The sequence below is a fragment of the Mustelus asterias genome, chromosome 7 (assembly GCF_964213995.1).
Source record: "Mustelus asterias chromosome 7, sMusAst1.hap1.1, whole genome shotgun sequence".
NCBI classification, from domain to species: domain Eukaryota; kingdom Metazoa; phylum Chordata; class Chondrichthyes; order Carcharhiniformes; family Triakidae; genus Mustelus; species Mustelus asterias.
In genome coordinates this window covers 20,480,886-20,501,234 of record NC_135807.1, presented here as the reverse complement: position 1 = coordinate 20,501,234, position 20,349 = coordinate 20,480,886, and the positions used below count along the sequence as shown (strand labels likewise).

At 39.2% G+C, this 20,349-nt stretch overlaps 1 protein-coding gene across 29 annotated transcripts in view; it reads left to right on the top strand.

The window, feature by feature from the left end:
* The window catches only part of LOC144495599 (focal adhesion kinase 1), a 528,227-nt gene that overhangs the window by 317,678 nt on the left and 190,200 nt on the right, over positions 1-20,349 (top strand). For all 29 annotated transcript variants that reach the window (XM_078215780.1, XM_078215781.1, XM_078215769.1 and 26 more), the window contains 3 exons: positions 1,921-2,061; positions 9,251-9,328; positions 19,035-19,142. In XM_078215780.1, the coding sequence (XP_078071906.1) occupies positions 1,921-2,061; positions 9,251-9,328; positions 19,035-19,142 (327 nt within the window). The remainder of the gene's footprint in view (positions 1-1,920; positions 2,062-9,250; positions 9,329-19,034; positions 19,143-20,349) is intronic.

The following is a 20,349-nucleotide window of genomic DNA, read 5'->3' as shown; positions in this document are numbered from 1 at the left end:
ACTGCATATATTATCATCAGTAATGGATATTTGTAGGCAGAATGAGTAACACTTGCAAATAGATCAGATTGTTAAACGGCATCAAAATGAGCTGTGAAAATGAGCAAAGTTTCACTTTGGAATTGAGCTTCAATTAATCTGCACTACTATATTGTAGAACAGAGGAGGACAACAAAATTTAAAACTTGTAATCTTTAGTTACTGTAACAATCATTACAAATCAACTTCGTTGACAGTCACATTCAGCCTTTAGGAATTTAACCAATTCTCAATCCACTGCAGAAGATCACTACTAATGCCACCATGCTATCTTGTAGAAAAGCCTCTTATAAAAAGTTTTCCCAAAGGCCAGTTGACAGAGGCAATCAGGTTACCCTAATCCACGAATCTGGTGACAGCCTTTCAACTCTTCCGTCATCACCTCTCTTCAATACTCTTATGTCCCGTCCTTGACCTCTTTGTCCTTGCAAATTACCATCCCATCTCCAACCTCCCTTTTTTCTTTAAAATCCTTAAACATGTTGTCACCTCCAAAATCCATCTATCCCTCAACTTGATCTTTGAAGATGATGTGGAGATGCCGGCGTTGGACTGGAGTGGGCACAGTAAGAAGTCTCACAACACCAGGTTAAAGTCCAACAGGTTTATTTGGTAGCACGAGCTTTCGGAGCGCTGCTCCTTCATCAGGTGATGAAGGAGCAGCGCTCCGAAAGCTCGTGCTACCAAATAAACCTGTTGGACTTTAACCTGGTGTTGTGAGATTTCTTACTGTGACCTGTCTAGTAAACTTTTCTCTCTGCCACAGCACTGAAACAACTCCGATCAAAGTTGTATATCATCCTATGTGATAGTAACCATGGTGCACGCTATTCCGGTTCATTCTACTGGACCTGTTTATAGTCTTTGCCACAGTTGACACTACTGCCTCTTCCAATGCTTTTTCTCTGTTATTCGGAATGTCCCTGCAACTCTTACTTGTCCGGTCATTGTCTGACAATCTTTTCTTCTTGTTCCCTCACTATTCTTCCAACAATTCATCCTTGGCCCCTCTTTCTCATTTACATGCTTCTTCTTGGCAATGTCTTGTGAGCAACACATGATCATGGACACTGACAATACCCAGTACTCTCTCTACCACCACTCTCAATTCCTTCACTGTTGTTAGATTTCAGCATCTGCAGTAATTTGATTTTATCACCATAATTTTTGTTCGGCTCTTTAATTAAGAGATCCCTTTTCCTTTATTTTCTGATTCTGATGGAAAGTTATATTTTTCTGTTTTCCGATGTTAATTGTTTTATCAAGGTTTATTTGTTTTAATCAGGATTGGTAGCATTTTCCTTTGTACTAGGCATGATTATCCTTTGCAATTTACCAGTCTTTTATATCTACCATCAGCCGCCTTCTATATTACTAGTCTTAATTTTATCCCCATGCTAATACATGATCCTGAAGAATATTCTTTGAGAAGATTTTTTATTTGTATAATTCTTCAATTGCTAATTGTGCTTTGAGAACTGTAATTTATTTGTCTACTACTTATGTTAAAGACCTCTCGATTCCATCAACTTGGTGGGTTTCAACCTTATCTTCCCCTTGTTGGTATACAGTTGTAACTAAAAGCCAATAATTTTCTCAATGACAATCAATTGACAAGTTCTTGGTAATTACCTTTATGAAAACTTAAAGACCTGATCAAAGGCGCAGGTCAATTTACCAGTACCATTAATGAACTAGAATAACAGGACATACGGTTTCACTATAATCCCACAATTTTTACTTCTGGGATGGCATAGTCTAAAGGATGGCAATAACAAGATTAAAGGAAAAATAAAATTTTTAGGCAGCTATGTTTTTGAGTTGGACAAATGAAAACTACGTTTTCCTGATGAGTCTAACTAATTCCCATTTCTGTTTTAGGCCAAAACACTAAGAAAGTTGATACAGCAATCTTTTCGACAGTTTGCCAATTTGAATGAAGAGCAAAGTGTTCTTAAGTTCTTTGAGATTCTATCTCCAGTTTACAGATTTGACAAGGAATGCTTCAAATGTGCCCTTGGGGTAAGCTTTTACATTAATGTTTTATAATTTATCAAAAAGGATGATACTCTTAAAGTTAATCATGTTTTCTTTGATCTAAAGCTAGTGTGGATGAATACTTTCAATGTCGTAGAAAACTGATATGGGAGTGTAGTGGTGGCTGCATTCTACTGCCGAACACGTATTCGGGTTGATGTGTTTTTCATTCCCTATCCATGTATAATACTTTTGCCGCTTCAGCTTGTACAACTTTGGTTAATGTCATTCTTTCCGCTAGTTCACTGTGAGAAAGAGAGTAAATGTATACAAATTAATTTTGTTGAGACTATAGATTGTGGAATGCTTTTAATAAATTTCAACTTAACAAAATATGAACTGAATCACGTAAATGAAACAGTGAGAGAATAAATCCAAAAGTTTAACAATCTATTTAATAAAAAGTTCCTGTCTTTCATTTGTGTAGAGTCCATTGTCTTCATTGTTACCTCAAAACCTTCATCGGTAGTGAGCCCTTGATCAATCTTCTCCTTTTACATAGCTTGTGTATAAATATTTCTCATTTTTAACTGCTTATTTCTTCTTCAATTATCATTCATCAGTTATGCTCCACAAATACTTTTTCTGCTATTTTAATTTTCTTTTTGATCGTATGCTCCTAAAAAAGCTCTCCAAAGTAGTATTCCTCAAAGATATTAATATATCAAATTAAAGATGTAACTGAAAACTGCCATGTCTTCAGTGTATTTAGTCGTTTCACTTGAAACCTTTTCTTAGGGCTTTGTGTTAATTCAGTGTTGTGAATATTTCTGCCAACTTATATCTCTGCCACTGCCCTGTGGCAATCAATGTCTTGATGACAGAGTGAAATGTATCGAGTTCATTTTTGGTTGAGTGAAAACTAGTCTTCAAACTTGCACATAGCTATGCTATTTCTTTATAATTGAGTCACATTTTATCAATGAGCCAACGTTGTGAATTTTATCTGGCAATGTATTATTAAGGCATTAAATATATATGCTAAAATAAGAATTTAACATCTTTCCAGATGCAGAAAATATTTCAATAATACATAAGAATCCAAGTATTGCAATTTATTTGCACAATATTAGAAATTTTGATTGTGTTAAATAAAAGTATTTCCTCATGTAGATGCATAGCCTGAAACATACGTTATTTTGTTTCAGTGCTATTAAGATTCTTGAAAGAGAAAGGAATGTCTTGTAAATAAGGGAATTTTTGAAATAATTGTATGGCATTTTGTGCCGTGGGTGGAAGTAAATACATTTTATGAGTTAGAACCAGATGCAAGGTGTATATATATATAGTTTTGAATTTGCAATCTGAGTTGTCGTCTTAAATTTGTAATAAGAACATAAGAACATAAGAAATAGGAGCAGGAGTAGGCCATCTAGCCCCTCGAGCCTGCCCCGCCATTCAATAAGATCATGGCTGATCTGACGTGGATCAGTACCACTTACCCGCCTGATCCCCATAACCCTTAATTCCCTTACCGCTCAGGAATCCATCCATCCGCGCTTTAAACATATTCAGCGAGGTAGCCTCCACCACCTCAGTGGGCAGAGAATTCCAGAGATTCACCACCCTCTGGGAGAAGAAGTTCCTCCTCAACTCTGTCTTAAACCGACCCCCCTTTATTTTGAGGCTGTGTCCTCTAGTTTTAACTTCCTTACTAAGTGGAAAGAATCTCTCCGCCTCCACCCTATCCAGCCCCCGCATTATCTTATAAGTCTCCATAAGATCCCCCCTCATCCTTCTAAACTCCAACGAGTACAAACCCAATCTCCTCAGCCTCTCCTCATAATCCAAACCCCTCATCTCCGGTATCAACCTGGTGAACCTTCTCTGCACTCCCTCCAATGCCAATATATCCTTCCTCATATGGCATGGTGACATTCTTTCCAGTGAAAGTAATTTAATTATTTTATAAATAGGGAAGAACATGATATGAATCAAGCTGAACGGCTTCATTCTGAGTCGTTATGACTGTTTTGGCTCTATGACCAGTAGAAGGCCGCATTAATCTAACAATACCCTATAGTATTATAGTTGGGAACTTGAGCTATCCTATTATCAATTGGGAGCCGTGTGAAGGGCACAGTGTGCAGAAAATTCTTGAAATGCATTTAAGAGAATGGTTTTAGCCAGTACGTAATAAGCCCAGTGAAGGGCCCACGGAAGTGAAACTGGGAAAGTTAATAAAATAGCAGTGGGGAACCCTTTTGGGGAAAGTGACTATCATATACTTAAATTTAGCATCATTTTGGAAAAGGATGAAGACAGAACAGGAAAAGAAATTCTAAATTGAAGGCAGACAAATTTTACAAAGCTGAGAGGTGAACTGGCGAAAGTTGATTGGATATAGCTACTAGAAGGGAAAACAGTGTCAAATCAGTGAGAGGCATTTAAAAGTGAGATTCTGCGGTCACAGTATAGACATGTCTCCACAAAGCAAAGGGATGGTAACTGCCAAATCTAGAGCCCCCTGATGAAACATATGGGGTAAGATAAAACAGAAAAAGAAAGCTTGTGACAGTCACAAAAAGCTTAATATTGTAGAAAGCCTAGAGGAGTATAGAAAGTACAGGAGTGAAGTAGAAAAGGAAATTCAGAAAGCAAAGCGAGGATACAAAAATATTTCCAGGTAAAATCAAAAGATATTCTGCTAATACATTGGGAGCAAGAGAATAACTAAGATAACAGTGGGGCCAATCAGAGATGTGTATAGTAACTTGCATATTGACGCAGAAGATAGGGCAGGGCTCTCAATGTGTTCTCAGCCTTCATCAAGGAGAGGGATGATACAGGCATTCTGGTTAAAGAGGGAAGAGTGCACAATAATTTGTGAGCAGAAAAGTGACAAATGGAATTCAATCTAGAGAATTGAGAGGTACCATACCGCATTGAGGGAGGGCAAACAAAGCCAGCGAATTCACAATAAATGGAACGATAGTGAGGGTGGAGAGAGGAAGTGAAAGCCCTTGGCGTGCATGTCCATAGGTCCCTGAAGGTGACAGTACAGGTGATAAGAACAAAGAACAGTACAGCACAGGAAACAAGCCCTTTGGCCCTCCAAGTCTGTGCCGCTCATTGGTCCAACTAGACCATTCGTTTGTATCCCTCCATTCTCAGACTGCTCATGTGACTATCCAGGTAAGTCTTAAATGATGCCAGCGTGTCTGCCTCCACCACCCTACTTGGCAGCGCATTCCAGGCCCCCACCACTCTCTGTGTAAAAAACGTCTCTCTGATATCTGAGTTATACCTCGCCCCTCTCACCTTGAGCCTGTGACCCCTCGTGATCGTCACCTCCGACCTGGGAAAAAGCTTCCCACTGTTCACCCTATCTAAACCCTTCATAATTTTGTACACCTCTATTAGGTCTCCCCTCATTCTCCATCTTTCCAGGGAGAACAAATCCAGTTTACCCAATCTCTCCTCATAGTTAAGACCCTCCATACCAGGCAACATCCTGGTAAACCTTCTCTGCACTCTCTCTAAAGCCGCCACGTCCTTCTGGTAGTGCGGCGACCAGAACTGGACGCAGTACCCCAAATGTGGCCTAACCAGTGTTCTATACAGCTGCAACATCAGACTCCAGTTTTTATACTCTATACCCCGTCCTATAAAGGCAAGCATACCATATGCCTTCTTCACCACCTTCTCCACCTGTGCTGCCACCTCCAAGGATTTGTGGACTTGCACACCTAGGTCCCTCTGTGTTGCTATACTCTTGATGGCTCTACCATTTATTGTATAACTCACCCTACATTAGTTCTTCCAAAATGCATCACTTCGCATTTATCTGGATTAAATTCCATCTGCCATTTCTCTGCCCAATTTTCCAGCCTATCTATATCCTGCTGTATTGTCCGACAATGTTCATCGCTATCCGCAAGTCCAGCCATCTTCGTGTCATCCGCAAACTTGCTGATAACAACAGTTACACCTTCTTCCAAATCATTTGTATATATATCACAAATAGCAGAGGTCCCAGTACAGAGCCCTGTGGAACACCACTGGTAAGAGTTTTAACAACACCAGGTTAAAGTCCAACAGGTTTATTTGGTAGCAAATGCCATAAGTTTTCAGAGTGCTGCTCCTTCGTCTCGAAGGAGCAGCGCTCCGAAAGCTTATGGTATTTGCTACCAAATAAACCTGTTGGACTTTAACCTGGTGTTGTTAAAACTCTTGCTGAGTTCACCCAAGTCCAACGCCGGCATCTCCACATCATGAACACCACTGGTCACAGACCTCCAGCCGGAAAAAGACCCTTCGACTGCTACCCTCTGTCTCCTGTGGCCAAGCCAGTTTTCTATCCATCGAGCCACCTCTCCTTGTATCCCATGAGCCTTAACCTTCCTAACCAACATGTCACAAGGGACTTTGTCAAATGCCTTACTGAAATCTATATAGACGACATCCACGGCCCTTCCTTCGTCACTTCCTCAAAAAACTCCACCAAATTTGTAAGGCACGACCTCCCTCTTACAAAACCATGCTGTCTGTCACTAATGAGATTGTTCATAAGATGGTAAAGGAAGAATATGGAATACTTTCCTTTATTAGACAAGGTATTGAATACAAAAGCAAGGATGTAATGCTGAAATTGTATAAAACGCTGGTTGGCCACAGTTGGAATTTTGTTCTGGTCACCACATTACAGGAAGGACATAATTGCTCTGGACAGAGTAAAGAGGAGATTCACAAGAATGTTATCAGGGGTTGAAAATTGCAGCTATGAAGAAATATTGGATAGAGGATTTTTTTCCTTAAAATAGAGGAGGCTGAGGGGTGACCTAATTGAGATATACGATATTATGAGGTGTCTGTATTGGGTAGATAGGAAAAATCTATTTCCCTTAGCTGAGGGTTAATTAACAGGAGCATAGATTTAAGGTGATTGGTAGAAAGATTAGAGAGAACTTGAGGAAAAACATTTTCATCCAAAGGGTGGTGCGTGTCTGGGATTCACTGCCTGAATTGATGGTTGAGGCAGAAACACTCCACTTGTTTAAAAGGTACCTGGATCTGCACCTGAAGTGCTGTAATCTGCAAGGCTAAGGACGAGGTGCAGAAAGCAGGATTAAAATGAGCAGCTAGTTTCTTTTTTCACTCTTTCTTTTGGCCAGCAAGGACATGATGAGCTGAATGGCCTCTTTCAGTGCCATAACTTTTCTGTGGTTCTACGATTATACATTTGGTGTTTCTACTTGAAATATTCTTGGTTCTGGACATATGCCGGCAGTTTTGGCTGGATTTCAGGTGCCATCAGTTAAGTGCTGCACACAAACTTTCTGTCCAATGTTCAGATTAGGTAGTTCATTACCTGCATGCTGGTCTTTCATCTTCCCCTGTTTTTCAAGTCGTGCATCACATACTCCTGGGAGTATTGATGAGTAGGGAGGTTTGTCCATACTTGTCTGCCAGTTAGCAATTCTGTATTAGTTCGGCATTGCAATGTTTGCAAGTTCGAAATGCTGTTATGATCCTTGGCCAGAACCCCAAGTTGTCAGTGGGATTTGGTTAGGGACCAATAATATTTTGATAAAGGTAGACAAAACAAAGGAGGTTGTCATCGACTTCAGGAAGTGTAAAGGAGAACATGCCCCTGTCTACATCAACAGGGATGAAGTAGAAAGGGTCCAGAGCTTCATGTTTTTAGGTATCCAGATCACCAACAACCTGTCCTGATCTCCCATGCTGACAATATAAGTTAAGAAAGCTCAGCAACGCCTTTACTTTCTCAGAAGACTAAGGAAATTGGGCATGTCAGCTACAACTCTCACCAATTTTTACAGATGCACCATAGAAAGCATTCTTTCTGGTTGTATCACATCTTGGTATGGCTCCTGCTCTGCCCAAAGACCGCAAGGAACTACAAAAGATTATGAATGTAGCCCAATTCATCACGCAAACCAGCCTCCCATCCATTGACTCTGTCTACACTTCCCACTGCCTCGGCAAAGCATAATTAAGGATGCCACGTGACCCGGACATTCTCTCTTCCACCTTCTTCCTTCGGGAAGAAGATACAAAAGTCTGAGGTCACGTACCAACCAACTCAAGAACAGCTTCTTCTCTGCTGCTGTCAGACTTTTGAAAGGACTTTCCTTGCATCAAGTTGATCTTTCTCTACACCCGAGTTATGATTGTAACACTACATTCTGCACTCTCTTGTTTCCTTTTCTATGAACGGTATGTTTTGTCTGTATAGCGCGCAAGAAACAATACTTTTCACTATGTTAATACATGTGACAATAATAAATCAAATCAAAGTGTGAGATTTAAAACACTTAGTTCATGAATAGAGCCACAAGATTCGATTGTTTTTTTAACAAAAGTAAATTTTACGATAAAAGGTAAGAAAGAGAAAATAATTTACAATATCTCTTAAAATAAATGTTATATTTCTTGCTGATTCTCAGTTTTTTGGTCGTTCCTTGTCGGTTTCCAAAACACTATCAATCTTCAGGCTTAATACTTATCCTGGCAATATTGTAAACCTCTTCTTTTGTAATATGTGGACTATAGAAGGTATATGGTATATAGTATATGCTATATGGCATTTATCAGCGAATATATTTGATAGCAAAACATTGCAGTACAAATGTGATTATTGGACAAAATTGTGCCTGACTGACTGAATTCACGTTGTAAAAGTGAGATTCCTCCTTTGTATCAAATTATGACACAGGAGCCGTAGACCATTTTGGATGAGATTATTGTTGGCAAAACTTGTAATAAATGATGAACTTAAATGATGCATACAGTTGGAGTTGATGTTCAATTTCTGTGAACATCTTTGAACATGCTGTTCATTAAAATTTAAAGCTGCAGTCCATTCTTTCAAATACTACTACTCCAAATTTTAATGTAGTTAGCAATTTAATTTTAAGACTCGAGATAAAGTAGTTGGGAAGAGAATAGGATTGGCAAGTCAAGCCTTGGTTTGTAAACTAGATTGAGTATTTATTCCTTCAGTTTTAATTTTACCTGGAATTTAAAAGTAATGTCACAGTGCATCAGCCTGAGCTGCTGTGTGGGCCACTTATTAATGATTTTGTGAATATATAGTTTCTTTTGGTATTTGAAGAATCTAATTCGGTAATATGTATAGTTTAAAGCAGAATTCATTGAGTGCTACAATTGCTATCATTCAATTCTGTGTTTCATTTTCAATCTTCAACAGTCAAGCTGGATCATTTCGGTGGAATTAGCAATTGGTCCCGAAGAAGGCATCAGCTATCTTACAGACAAAGGCTCTATGGTACGTAAATTCATAGCATTTATTTCTCTCTGCTCTCATCAAAATTAAGTTGTAGTACTTGCAAGTTAATATTTACTTTGAAAAGCATGGATTAGTAAATGGCGGCCAACACAGTTTTTATGAAGGCAAATAATGTCTGACAAACTGGAATGAAATCTTCAGTGAACTAACGGAAGGATTGAAGAAAAAAGTGCCCTTGATAACACTTTCAAAAGGTGTTGTTCATATAGTGCTGCATAATAGACTTGTTAGCAAAATTAAAGCCCAAAAAATTAAAGTAATAGCTTGGCTTTTGAAATAACTCAGGAAGCTCAACCTTAAAGGAACAGTAATATTAACTGCTCTATGATGTACATACACAACTCCCAACTTTTTATTTGAATAATTCATCCAAATACACTACAATCCAAATACATTATAAATTACAATCCAAATAAATTATAATTTAACAATGATAAATTATTAAAACAACAACCTGATATAATTACAATGGCAACTGTGAAGATACCTTCTGTAACACAGCAGCAAACAACTTCCCTCCCAATGAAAATGGAGTCCATTGTGAGTTAAGTCATCGGTCACCTTCCGGGGTTTCACGTCCGGGGTTTCGCCTTCTATGACACACAAGTCCCAATGGGGACGACGTTTCTCACACAAGTCCCAACCAGGACAATAGTTCTGCAGAAGTCAGGATTAATAAGACAGCTTTTACTGATATATAATAATGACTTAGACCTGAGCTTAGGATGTTCCCTTCCAAAAAGCTAGTTGTGAAGAATAGAACTAGAGCCAATCTTTATACACTTCTGTATTTATTTACAGAGTTACACATTACAAGTGTACCTCTCCTAATCCATCAACTATAGTTCTAGTCTGTATTTATAAGGGATAAAGTGAATGCCCAGTTAATGCCCACTATCTGCATACAATTAAAAGCAACTAATAAATTAACATAAGATCCCTAATTCCAAATATTGCTCATGACTCAAACTTGCAACTGTAGTTAACAGTGAGGAAGATGGGAACAGACTTCAATAAATCAGAGTGGTGCAATTAAACACATGGCAGATGGAATTTAATGCAGAGAAGTGTCAAATGAGGATATAAACTAATTGAAACATTTTAATGGGGTGCAAGTACCGAAAGACGTGGAGATTCATGTGCACAAGTCTTTGAAAATGGCATGACAAGATGATAAAACTGTTCGAAGTAAAATGGAATCCTTGGCTTTATTATTTGAGGCATGGAGCACAAAAGTAAGAAAATAAAACGAACATATATAAAGAAAAAGCATAGCTCAGCCCCTGATAAAATATTATGTTCATTCCTGGGTACCACACTTTTGGAAGGATTTGGAAATCTTGGAAATGGTACAGATGGGATTTACTAGAATGATACTCAGGATGAAGAGCTTTAGTTATCTGGGAATACTAATGGGGCTGGTATTTTTTTTCCTTGAAGCAGCGGGTGATTTAATCGGGTTTTCAAAATTTTTAGCGATTTTGATGGAGCAAATGGAAAGAAACTCTTTCAACTGGCAAATGTGGACTGATGGGGAGAAGATAACAGCCAGTCTGTCAGTATTTATAAAGTGAAAAGATTGGCTATTTTGAGTGTAATTGCGTAAGTTTAGTGTTTTGCGTAAGATATTAATCCATCTTTTATCTTTACAAATACTAGTGGATTCACCATGTATTGTCAGCACTTTCTGTTTCTGATCTGTGGGGCTCAGAATGGATCGTGACCCACTGAGCTTATCAGTATAATTGTATTACTTCTCTTTACTCACTGTTAGTGGTTTTGATCAGTTCACAGATGTGTTTCTGCAATTTAATGCTGGTCCAATGTTATTTTTTTCTCTATTCCTCATTGAGTTGAGATGAATCAGTTGTGCTAGGTTTCATTTTGCACTTCGGCTGATATGTTGAGACATGGAGTTTGATTTGCATTGCTAAAATTCAAGAAATAACTCAGCAAATGCTTATACTTTGCCCTGCAAATAGTTTTCTTCTAATAGTAAAATTATATTTATTTTAGAAATATATAAATGTCATATATATAATAAATATATATATTTTTATATATATATATATATACACTAGAAAAGTGGCTCTTCAAATGTAAAACCTGGAGTGGTGCATTAAAATAGGATGCATGCTAATACTGCAGTGGTGTGACGCTGAATTGACTTTCTGTTGCAGAGAGATCGATAACCAGGGGCCATAGACTTATATAAATTGGTTGTAGGGTGAAAGGGGAGTTGAGTTTTGGTGAGCATATCTATCTAGTCCTCCACTAATTTTATAAACTTCAATTAAATCATGCCTTGGCCTCATCTGTTTCAAACAACCCCAGCTTATCCTTCCAGGTAGCTAAAATTCTCAATTTCTGACAACATCTTGTATCCCCTCTAATGTGATGACATTCTTTTTATCACATGGTTACCAGAACTGTACCCAGTACACTAGCTGCGGTCTAGCTTGTGTCTTATATAATTCTAGCTTGTGTTTTATACAATTCTAACAGAGCCTCCTTGCTCTTGTACTTGAGACCTTGGCCAGTCAAGAAAAGTATGCCGTTTCTTATCTACTGGTCCTACAATCTTCAGGGATTAGTAGACATACATTTTTGTTCCTTTATGCTACTCAGTATCTTCCCATTTATACATTTTGAGAATTCTGCACCCTAAATACTTGTTACACTGAATTTAATCCCAATTAATCTCAGGTTATTACCCTTTTCTTTCTGCATTTCTCAGCATTCCACTCCATGTTTACTCTTCTATTTCCCTCTGACTCTGGGGGTCTTTGTGGTATATTTCCAACAGAGTGAATGCATCTTCCTTGCTACTCAGTTCAATCTATGTGGCTTCATTCGATTGCCTGCTAGCATATCATCACTCCTCACTGCAGTGATTGGTTTTTAACCAATAATATTATAGACCTTTTTTAAAAATCCTTCAATCCTAAAAACCCTGTAACCAGAAATGTTGAACTGCCATTCCTATCTTTCTTTAAGCCACATTTCAGCAATAGCAATGATATTGTACTTCCCAGTGTTTCTGTTCTCTCAGTTCATATGCCTTATCTATTTGCCTCCTTGCAATATGATCTATGCCACTACTCTGGGTCTTTTTTTATTTTCTAGCTTTTGTTTTCTTGAGCTTCCATGCTCTCTTACTAATTTTCTGCCTTCTATTACCAGTTTTCCTTCTCTTTCTTTTAACTGTGTGTTCAGGTTCCCATCACCCTTCCAAAACTGGTTTAAACTCTTAAAGTCATAGCATTAACAAACCTCCCCACCAATTGCTTGCTAATCCTGGCCCTGTTGAAGTGCAATATGTCCATCTTGTATAGGCCTCACCTCCCCCTCGATTAACTGCAGTACCCCCCGTTTAGATCTTCAGCAGTCACTCAGTGACATCCTTGACCCTGGCACTAGGGAGGCAACATGTTACCCTGGAGTCAAATCTGCAGCTGTCAAAACATCTGTTTGCCTCAATAACTTTTGAATCTTCTATCACTATTGCTTTTTGACCTTCCTTGCCCCCTACCCTACATAGCTGAGTCACCCATGGCACTGTAGACTTGGCTATGGCTGTAATCCCTGGAAGAACCTTATATCTTATCACTTCTGGTTAATACATTGTACTAGCTTTGCTGCTATGATAGAAATACTTTCTATTTCTTGTGTCTTCATTTCTTTCACAGTAGTATGCAAGATTACAGCAAAAATATAATCCTCTGAGAAGACAAAATTTTACTCCAAAACAAGGAACTTGATGTTTTCATGCAAAAAAACTTGTTTGCTTCAATTACAAAATGTATTTCTTGCCCCCTCCAATGTCCATACTTGATTATTTAAAGCAAAATTATGGCTTGGGGTTTCTGCCATGTTTGCAGACAGGAAAAAGTGCCTGTATTGCACAGACCCTGCATCAGCTTGTCTGAAGTGAAGCAACATCTCATTTGTCAAGGTCTGAATGTAAAATGTCCCATGAGTAAGCACAATCGAGCAGTATTTTATAATTGATTATTAACTGGAAAATGGTCAGTGGCCTGAAGATTGCAGAATGGACTTCGGAACAAGCCTACAAAATCATAGAACTTGAGCACGAATGGTTCTGGGTCTAACTCATTTACATTTTAAATTCTGTAACTTTTGTTCTGTGCTATTTCAATCAATTCTGCCCAGGTATCTGGGCGGAAATGCAGAAACTACAGACCGAAATGATATTTTGATCATATTACCATTGCAATACAGAGAAGTTCCATCTTTATTAAAGTTAGTAGGGGCCCTGTCTGATTGTATCTTATTTTGTCCTACTTCAATTCGATAACAGTTTATTCAAACGCATTGCATTAAAAGAGAGTTTTGTTCACACGTAGAAAAAGTCCATCCCTTCTCCATGCACAGACATTTGCCACAGTTAATTTCTGTGTGGAAACCCTGTCCAATACTAAATTTGTCTAAGTACAAAATGTTTACTGTAAACTTTCCTGCACTAAGAGTTGTTCACAGCTCACAGTGGTCTTTTAATAGCTATTCTTCGTTCTTAATCTGCAGTTGCACATCCAGCCGCAACCACAGAACTGTGATACCTTGTTTGCAGTGCCACCCTGTGGAGCATTTTATTTAAAGCTAAAGCAATTGCTTGTAATACAGCCATCAAGAAATCACCGAGTGGAGATGTTTTGATTCCTTCAGCATAATGTACATTAATTTCCCCCAGGCTCTGCTGCTTTAATTAAAGACTGGCCAATTATAATTGCAATGCAGGTTGCAGGAATACAGTATTATATCATTTTAGCAAGTGAATTTCATTCCTACCTGTCTTCTCGTGATAATGGACTTGCTTAAGTCCTGGTGTCTAGTCAAGGAAACTGTTTGACTGTTTACAGCTCTTGGAAGCCCCTGTCCTTGACCCCAGTTGCTGACTATAGGGTGACTGGTTCTTTGTGCAATAAATAGAGTGACATTGGTCTTAGTGCAAAGAGAGTGCCTAAACATGTTATCCTTTCACCAGTTTCTGAAGCTAATAAAACACTTTCAAGGGCATAGCCATTTTGGGATAGTGCAGACAGTTTTGACAGCAATATGATGTGTGAGGTTTCCCTGTTGGACTTGTGTCATTTTGTAGTAGATTGAAGCAAGAATCTGAATAAGAGTTTACTCAATCCTCCACAGAGAAATGTGTGTATGATTAAAATGTATCTCTGTATAGATTAATCTGTATGCTTTTCTTGAACAGAGTTTGACAATTACTTAAAATGGAAAACATACCATTGCAACTTATTGAAATGTATGGAGTCCTTAATTATTATGTTGTATCCATGATTTCTTTAAATACATTTTGCTGCACTGTGTCTTCTAGCAATTGCTGAATATGACCATTGAGTGAACAATTAATGCCACCTGTATAAATACTGTGGCTACAAGAGCGGTCAAAGGGTGGGAATGCTGCAGTTAGTAACTCACCTCCTGATTCTCCACCATCTACCAGGTACAAGTCAGGAGTGTAACGGAATACTCACCCCTTGCCTGGATAAGTGCAGTTCCAACAACATTATCCAAGAGAAAGAAGCCTGCTTAATTGGCAGTCCATCCAACAAAATTATTTCTCTCTACCACTGAAGCACAATGTGTGACATACAAGGTATATTGCAGCAACTAAGCAAGGCTCCTTTGATAGCTTCTAAACCCTTGACCTGTACCACCTAGAAGGGCAAGAGCAGCAGATGCACGGGAATACCACCTCCAAGCCACAAACCATCCTGACTTGGAACTATATTGGTGTTTGTTTACTGACGCTGGTTCAAAATCCTGGAACTCCCTTCCAAGCAGCATTGTGAACTGCAGTACATGGACTACAACGCTTCAAGAAGGTGGCTCACCAGCACCTTCAGGGCAATTAAGAATGGTCAGTGAATGCTGGGCTAGCCACCGATGCCCACATCTTGTGATAGAATTAAAAATATATATCAGGGCACCCATATCCCTCTGTACCACCAAGTTGTGCAATGTCTCACCATTCGAACAATATACTGCTTTTCTATTTTTCCTATCAAAGTGGACAAGTTCACATTTTTCCACGTCACACCCTACCTGCCAAATTTCTGCCCACTCACTTAACCTGTCTATCTGCATTTGTACATTCTGTACCACCTCTTGACAACTTGCTTTCCTACCTATCTTAGTAGCAAAATTTGCCGATGACATCCTATACTTGGTCCTGTTAGCTAACTAATCCTTTATCTCAGCTGATATGTTACCCCCTTCACCATGTAATCTGTGTAGTAACCTTCAATGTGGCAGTTTATCGGATGCTTTCTGCAAATCCATGTATAGAACACCTCTAGGTTTACCTTTATCCACCTTGCTTGCTACTTCCTCCAAAAACTCTAATTAATTAAACACAATTCCCTTTCACAAGCCCATGTTGACTCTGCATGATCAAATTATGATTTTCAGAATCTTACTATATCCTCCTTAATAATGGATTCTTGCAATTTCCTTTTAACAGATGTTGGGCCAACTGGTCTGTAGTTTCCTGCTTTCCATCTCCCTCCCTTCTTGGTTGAATCTACTGGTACCCTTTCAGAATCTAAGGAAATTGGAAAATTATAGCCAATACATCTCGTACCTGCAGCCACTTCTTTTAAGATCCTTGGATACAGGACATTTGGGCCTGGGGACTTAGAACCATAGAATCCCTCCAGTGCAGAAAGAAGCCATTCGGTCCATCGAGTCTGCGCCGACTCTCTGAAAGAGCATCCCACTAAGGCTCTCCCCTCCATCCTATCCCTGTAACTCCGCACATTTACCATGGCTAATCCATCAAACCTTTGGACACTAAGGAGCAATTTATCATGGCCAGCCCACCTAACCTGCACGTCTTTGGACTGTGGGAGGAAACCAAATCTAGAAGAAACCCACGCAGACATGGGGAGAACGTGCAAGCACAATACAGACAATCACCCAGGCTGGGTGAGGATTAAACAACAGTCTTGGACCCACACTTCTCTCCTTCAAACTGAACATGAAATTCTCTCATATTATGATTGCTATCATCTAGAGGCTCCTTTATCGTGAGGTTATTGATTAATTCTGTCTCATTGTTCATTACCAGGTCCAGAATAAATAGCCTGCTCCCTGGTTGGCTCTAAAATGTATTGCTTTGAGAAATTTTTCCAAGTAGATTTTATGAACTCATTTTTCAGGTTACCATTGCCACTTGATTCATCTGATCTACTAGTAGGTTAAAGTCACCCATGATTATTGCGGTACCATTCTTATAAGTCCCATTTATTTCTTCCTGTATGCTCTGTCCTACTGTGAAGCTACTGTTAGCGGAACTATAAACTATTCCCACCAATTACCTCTGACCTTTCCGATTCCTTATGTCCATCCAAACTATTCTACATCCTGCTGTTATTAGCTAAAGTCATCTCTCACTGCTGTAGTCCTGATATCCTTAACTAACGATATATCCACCACTTTTTCCTAGCTTCTAATGTTTTTGTAATATTTAATATTCTTCAGTAATTGCTTCTATCTGTGCTAACAATTGATCCATTTTGTAATGCATGCTGTGCGCATTCAAATGCAGAGCCTTTAATTCAATTTAACAATCTCAATTAACTTCTGACCACTTTTGCAATCTCTGGCCTTATTTGCTGGTGTGCTCTTAAGTTCGTACTTCCTGACCCCTCCTGCCACACTCTGGTGATTATTACTCAAATCCCTACCTGACTCTATCCCATTGTTCCCCTTTTGATAGAATCATAGAATCCTACAGTGCAGAAGGAGGCCATTCAGTCCATCATGTTTGCACCTACCACAATCTCACACAGGCCCTATCGCCATAAATTTGCCCCCAACTAGTCCCCCTGACACTAAGGGGCAAATTAGCAAAACCAATCCACCTAATTTACAAATCTTTGGACTGTGGGAGGAAACCGGAGCACCCGGAGGAAACCCACGCAGACACGGGGAGAATGTGTAAACTCCACACAGTGATCCAAGCTGGGAATTGAACCGGGTCCCTGGTGCTGTGAGGCTGCAGTGCTAACCACTGTGCCGCATCTCCTCTGTCATGATCCTTTCTCCCCACTATTTAGTTTAAAGACCTCACCATCACCCTAGCAATACGACTTGCCAGAACACTGGTCCCAGCACAGATCGGATCCCATTTGGTTTGGTACCTTTTTAGTCACTGCAGCTTTACCAGATCATCCTATTTTATAGCTCCAACTTTCCCCAGTATTCGTGCTGCGCCCCATGAATTGAAACTCATTTACCCCACAGCAGTCTTTGAGCCACATATTCATCTTTCTGACCTTACTCTGCGGCAATTAGCTCATTGTTTGAGTATTATTACCTTTGAGGTTCTGCCTTTTAACTTAGCCCCCGGCTGCTCATGATCCCAAAGCAAAACCTCTTTTCGAGTCTTATGTGGATCACAAAAACTCCCACAGCAAGTTCCTCTCCAACCCCGAACTGATGTTCCAAACCCTGACACTGGGCAAGCAACACAGCCATCTGTATTCACTCTTGGCTGCAGAGAAAATCTGTGTCTACCTCTCTGACACTGAGTGCAGATATGTTTTCCTTGGATCTCAGTGGTGTGCAGGAGCTCCCACATTCTGCAGTCCCAACACATTACAATCCTATATACCTCTGTTCTGGAATGCTAGAGAGCTGCTGGCCTTAATTAGCCAGCAGTTCTCTGAGGTAGAACTCCTTATTCCAGAAGGTTTGAAATTATGCCTTCATTAATTAATGGCCAGTTGGCTGCAGCCTTCCCCCTACTGGGGCTGGGGGAAACCCTATGCTTTGTAGAATTCAATCCAAAGTTTTAGATTGAACAATTCTCAAACAATATAATTGAAACAGTCGATTGAGTTGTTATCTCTTCATTTGTGTAGGAATGTGCTCTGTATAAATTGCCTGCTGTATTTCAAATCCAAGGCCTCCCTTTTTACAACAAAACATTTTTTCCACTTCACACCTCTTGTATTTCTGTGATATTAACCCTGTATTATTCTTTTTTTTTATATTGGCAACTCTCCAAATGGTGGTTTGTTTCAAACTCGTATGCCTATATTAAATCAAGTGGTTTAGTTCACTGCAGCTTTACCAGATTGTTTTTTTCATTCTCATGTTCACTCTCTTGATACATATAATTGAGGTTTCTCATATAATCACACATCCACTTATTTATGTTTTAAATAATGTATGTGTTTACACAATAAATGAAAATTTAGTTGTCACATTTCCCATTCAACAGGCGAGATGGGTGACCTCCCAGACATTGACAATGCTGACCTATAACTGCTCTTCTGAGTTTGTAGATTGAGGTTTGTTATGGTATTCAATCTATTTAATTATATTCAATCTTCTAGGAATTATCCACATCTGGAACCTTGACACCTTTCAGGATATTGGCAATGAGTCATTGGGCTGCAATCTTCAGTTGTACATGTACCTGTCTCTGTCTTCTGATTACACTTGAGAGCCACCCACATTTTATGTTACAATTTTTAAAAAAATTTGCAAGAAGCTTTTTTTATACGTGGAAAAATGTTATCGGCAACAGTATAACCTGTAAAACTTTGCTGCTTCTTGGTGGCGTGAAAGGGCACACTCTGGTTTAGCCTTTTATAACTGTTGTTATTCACTAAGGAACATTTTTCTTGTTTTACAGCCAACTCACCTGGCTAATTTTAACCAAGTGCAGACCATTCAGTATTCAAACAGTGATGATAAAGACAGAAAAGGAACTTTGCAGTTAAAAATAGCTGGAGCAGCAGAGGTAAGGTCCAATATCAACTTGTATCAGATGTCAGCTGGCCTGAACTTTTTTTGTTTTTGTTACCAGTTCTATAAAATGCTTACATTGAGGTATAGTTTCAGAACAGTAGATCAAACCATCTATAAGATGTCTTAAGCAACTGGCCTTTCAACAAGCATTACATTAATTTTGAATCCTTCTGTGGATCAAGCCTCCTGAAGCGACAGTGGGACTTGACAGAGTGAATGTAGAAATGATGTTTCCTCTAGTTGGAGAACACTGTTTCAAATTAGGGGTCACCCATTTGCGATTGACTCTGAGTGCTGTGAGACTTTGGAATTCTCTTCTTCAGAAAGTGGTTGAGGCAAAGGTAGATAGATTCTTGATGAGCAAAGGGGTGAAAGGTCATTGAGGATAGGCAGGAATGTAAAGTTGAGGTTAAATCAGATCAACCATGAGCTTATTGAACAGGCTTGAGGACCGATTCCTACACCTGCTCTTAATTTGTATGTTCCTAAAGTTTAAAGTTTATTTATTAGTGTCACAGGTAGGCTTGCCTTAACACTGCAATGAAGTTACTGTGAAAATCCCCTATTCGCCACACTCCAGTGCCTGTTCGGGTACACTGAGGGAGAATTTAGCATGGCCAATGCACATCTTTCGGTCTATGGGAGGAAACTAGAGCACCTGGAGGAAACCCACACAGACATAGGGAGAATGTGCAGACTCGCACAGACAGTTACCTAAGCCAGGAATCGAACCCGCGTCCCTGGTGCTGTGAGGCAGCAGTGCTAACCATCGTGCCACCGTGCCACCCACACAAAAAAAATTCTTGAGTGAGATAAACATGAACTAAATGAAGAGGTCAGTACTCCAAGATCAGCTGGACAGAATGCATTTCATTTGCCTGCAGTTTCAAATCAGTTCTGGAAAGAGAACCTGTGAATAACAAAAAATTAAAGCCATTAGTGATTACAGTGTGATTTTGAAGGAATTCACCAACAGGGCACTTGCACCAGAAACTGGGGAAGAGAGACAACAACAAAACTGGTAGTTATATAAGACCTTTAACATCAAAAAAACAAAGTTACTTAATTTTATAATACCGTTGATGGAGCTCAATCGTGTCTGTGTCAAAGACCTTTTGTTCTGTTTTTTTGGGAGCTTCGAAACTTTTGTTAATAACTGAAAACTTTTCAAAATTCTTTCATGGAATGTGTATTTTATT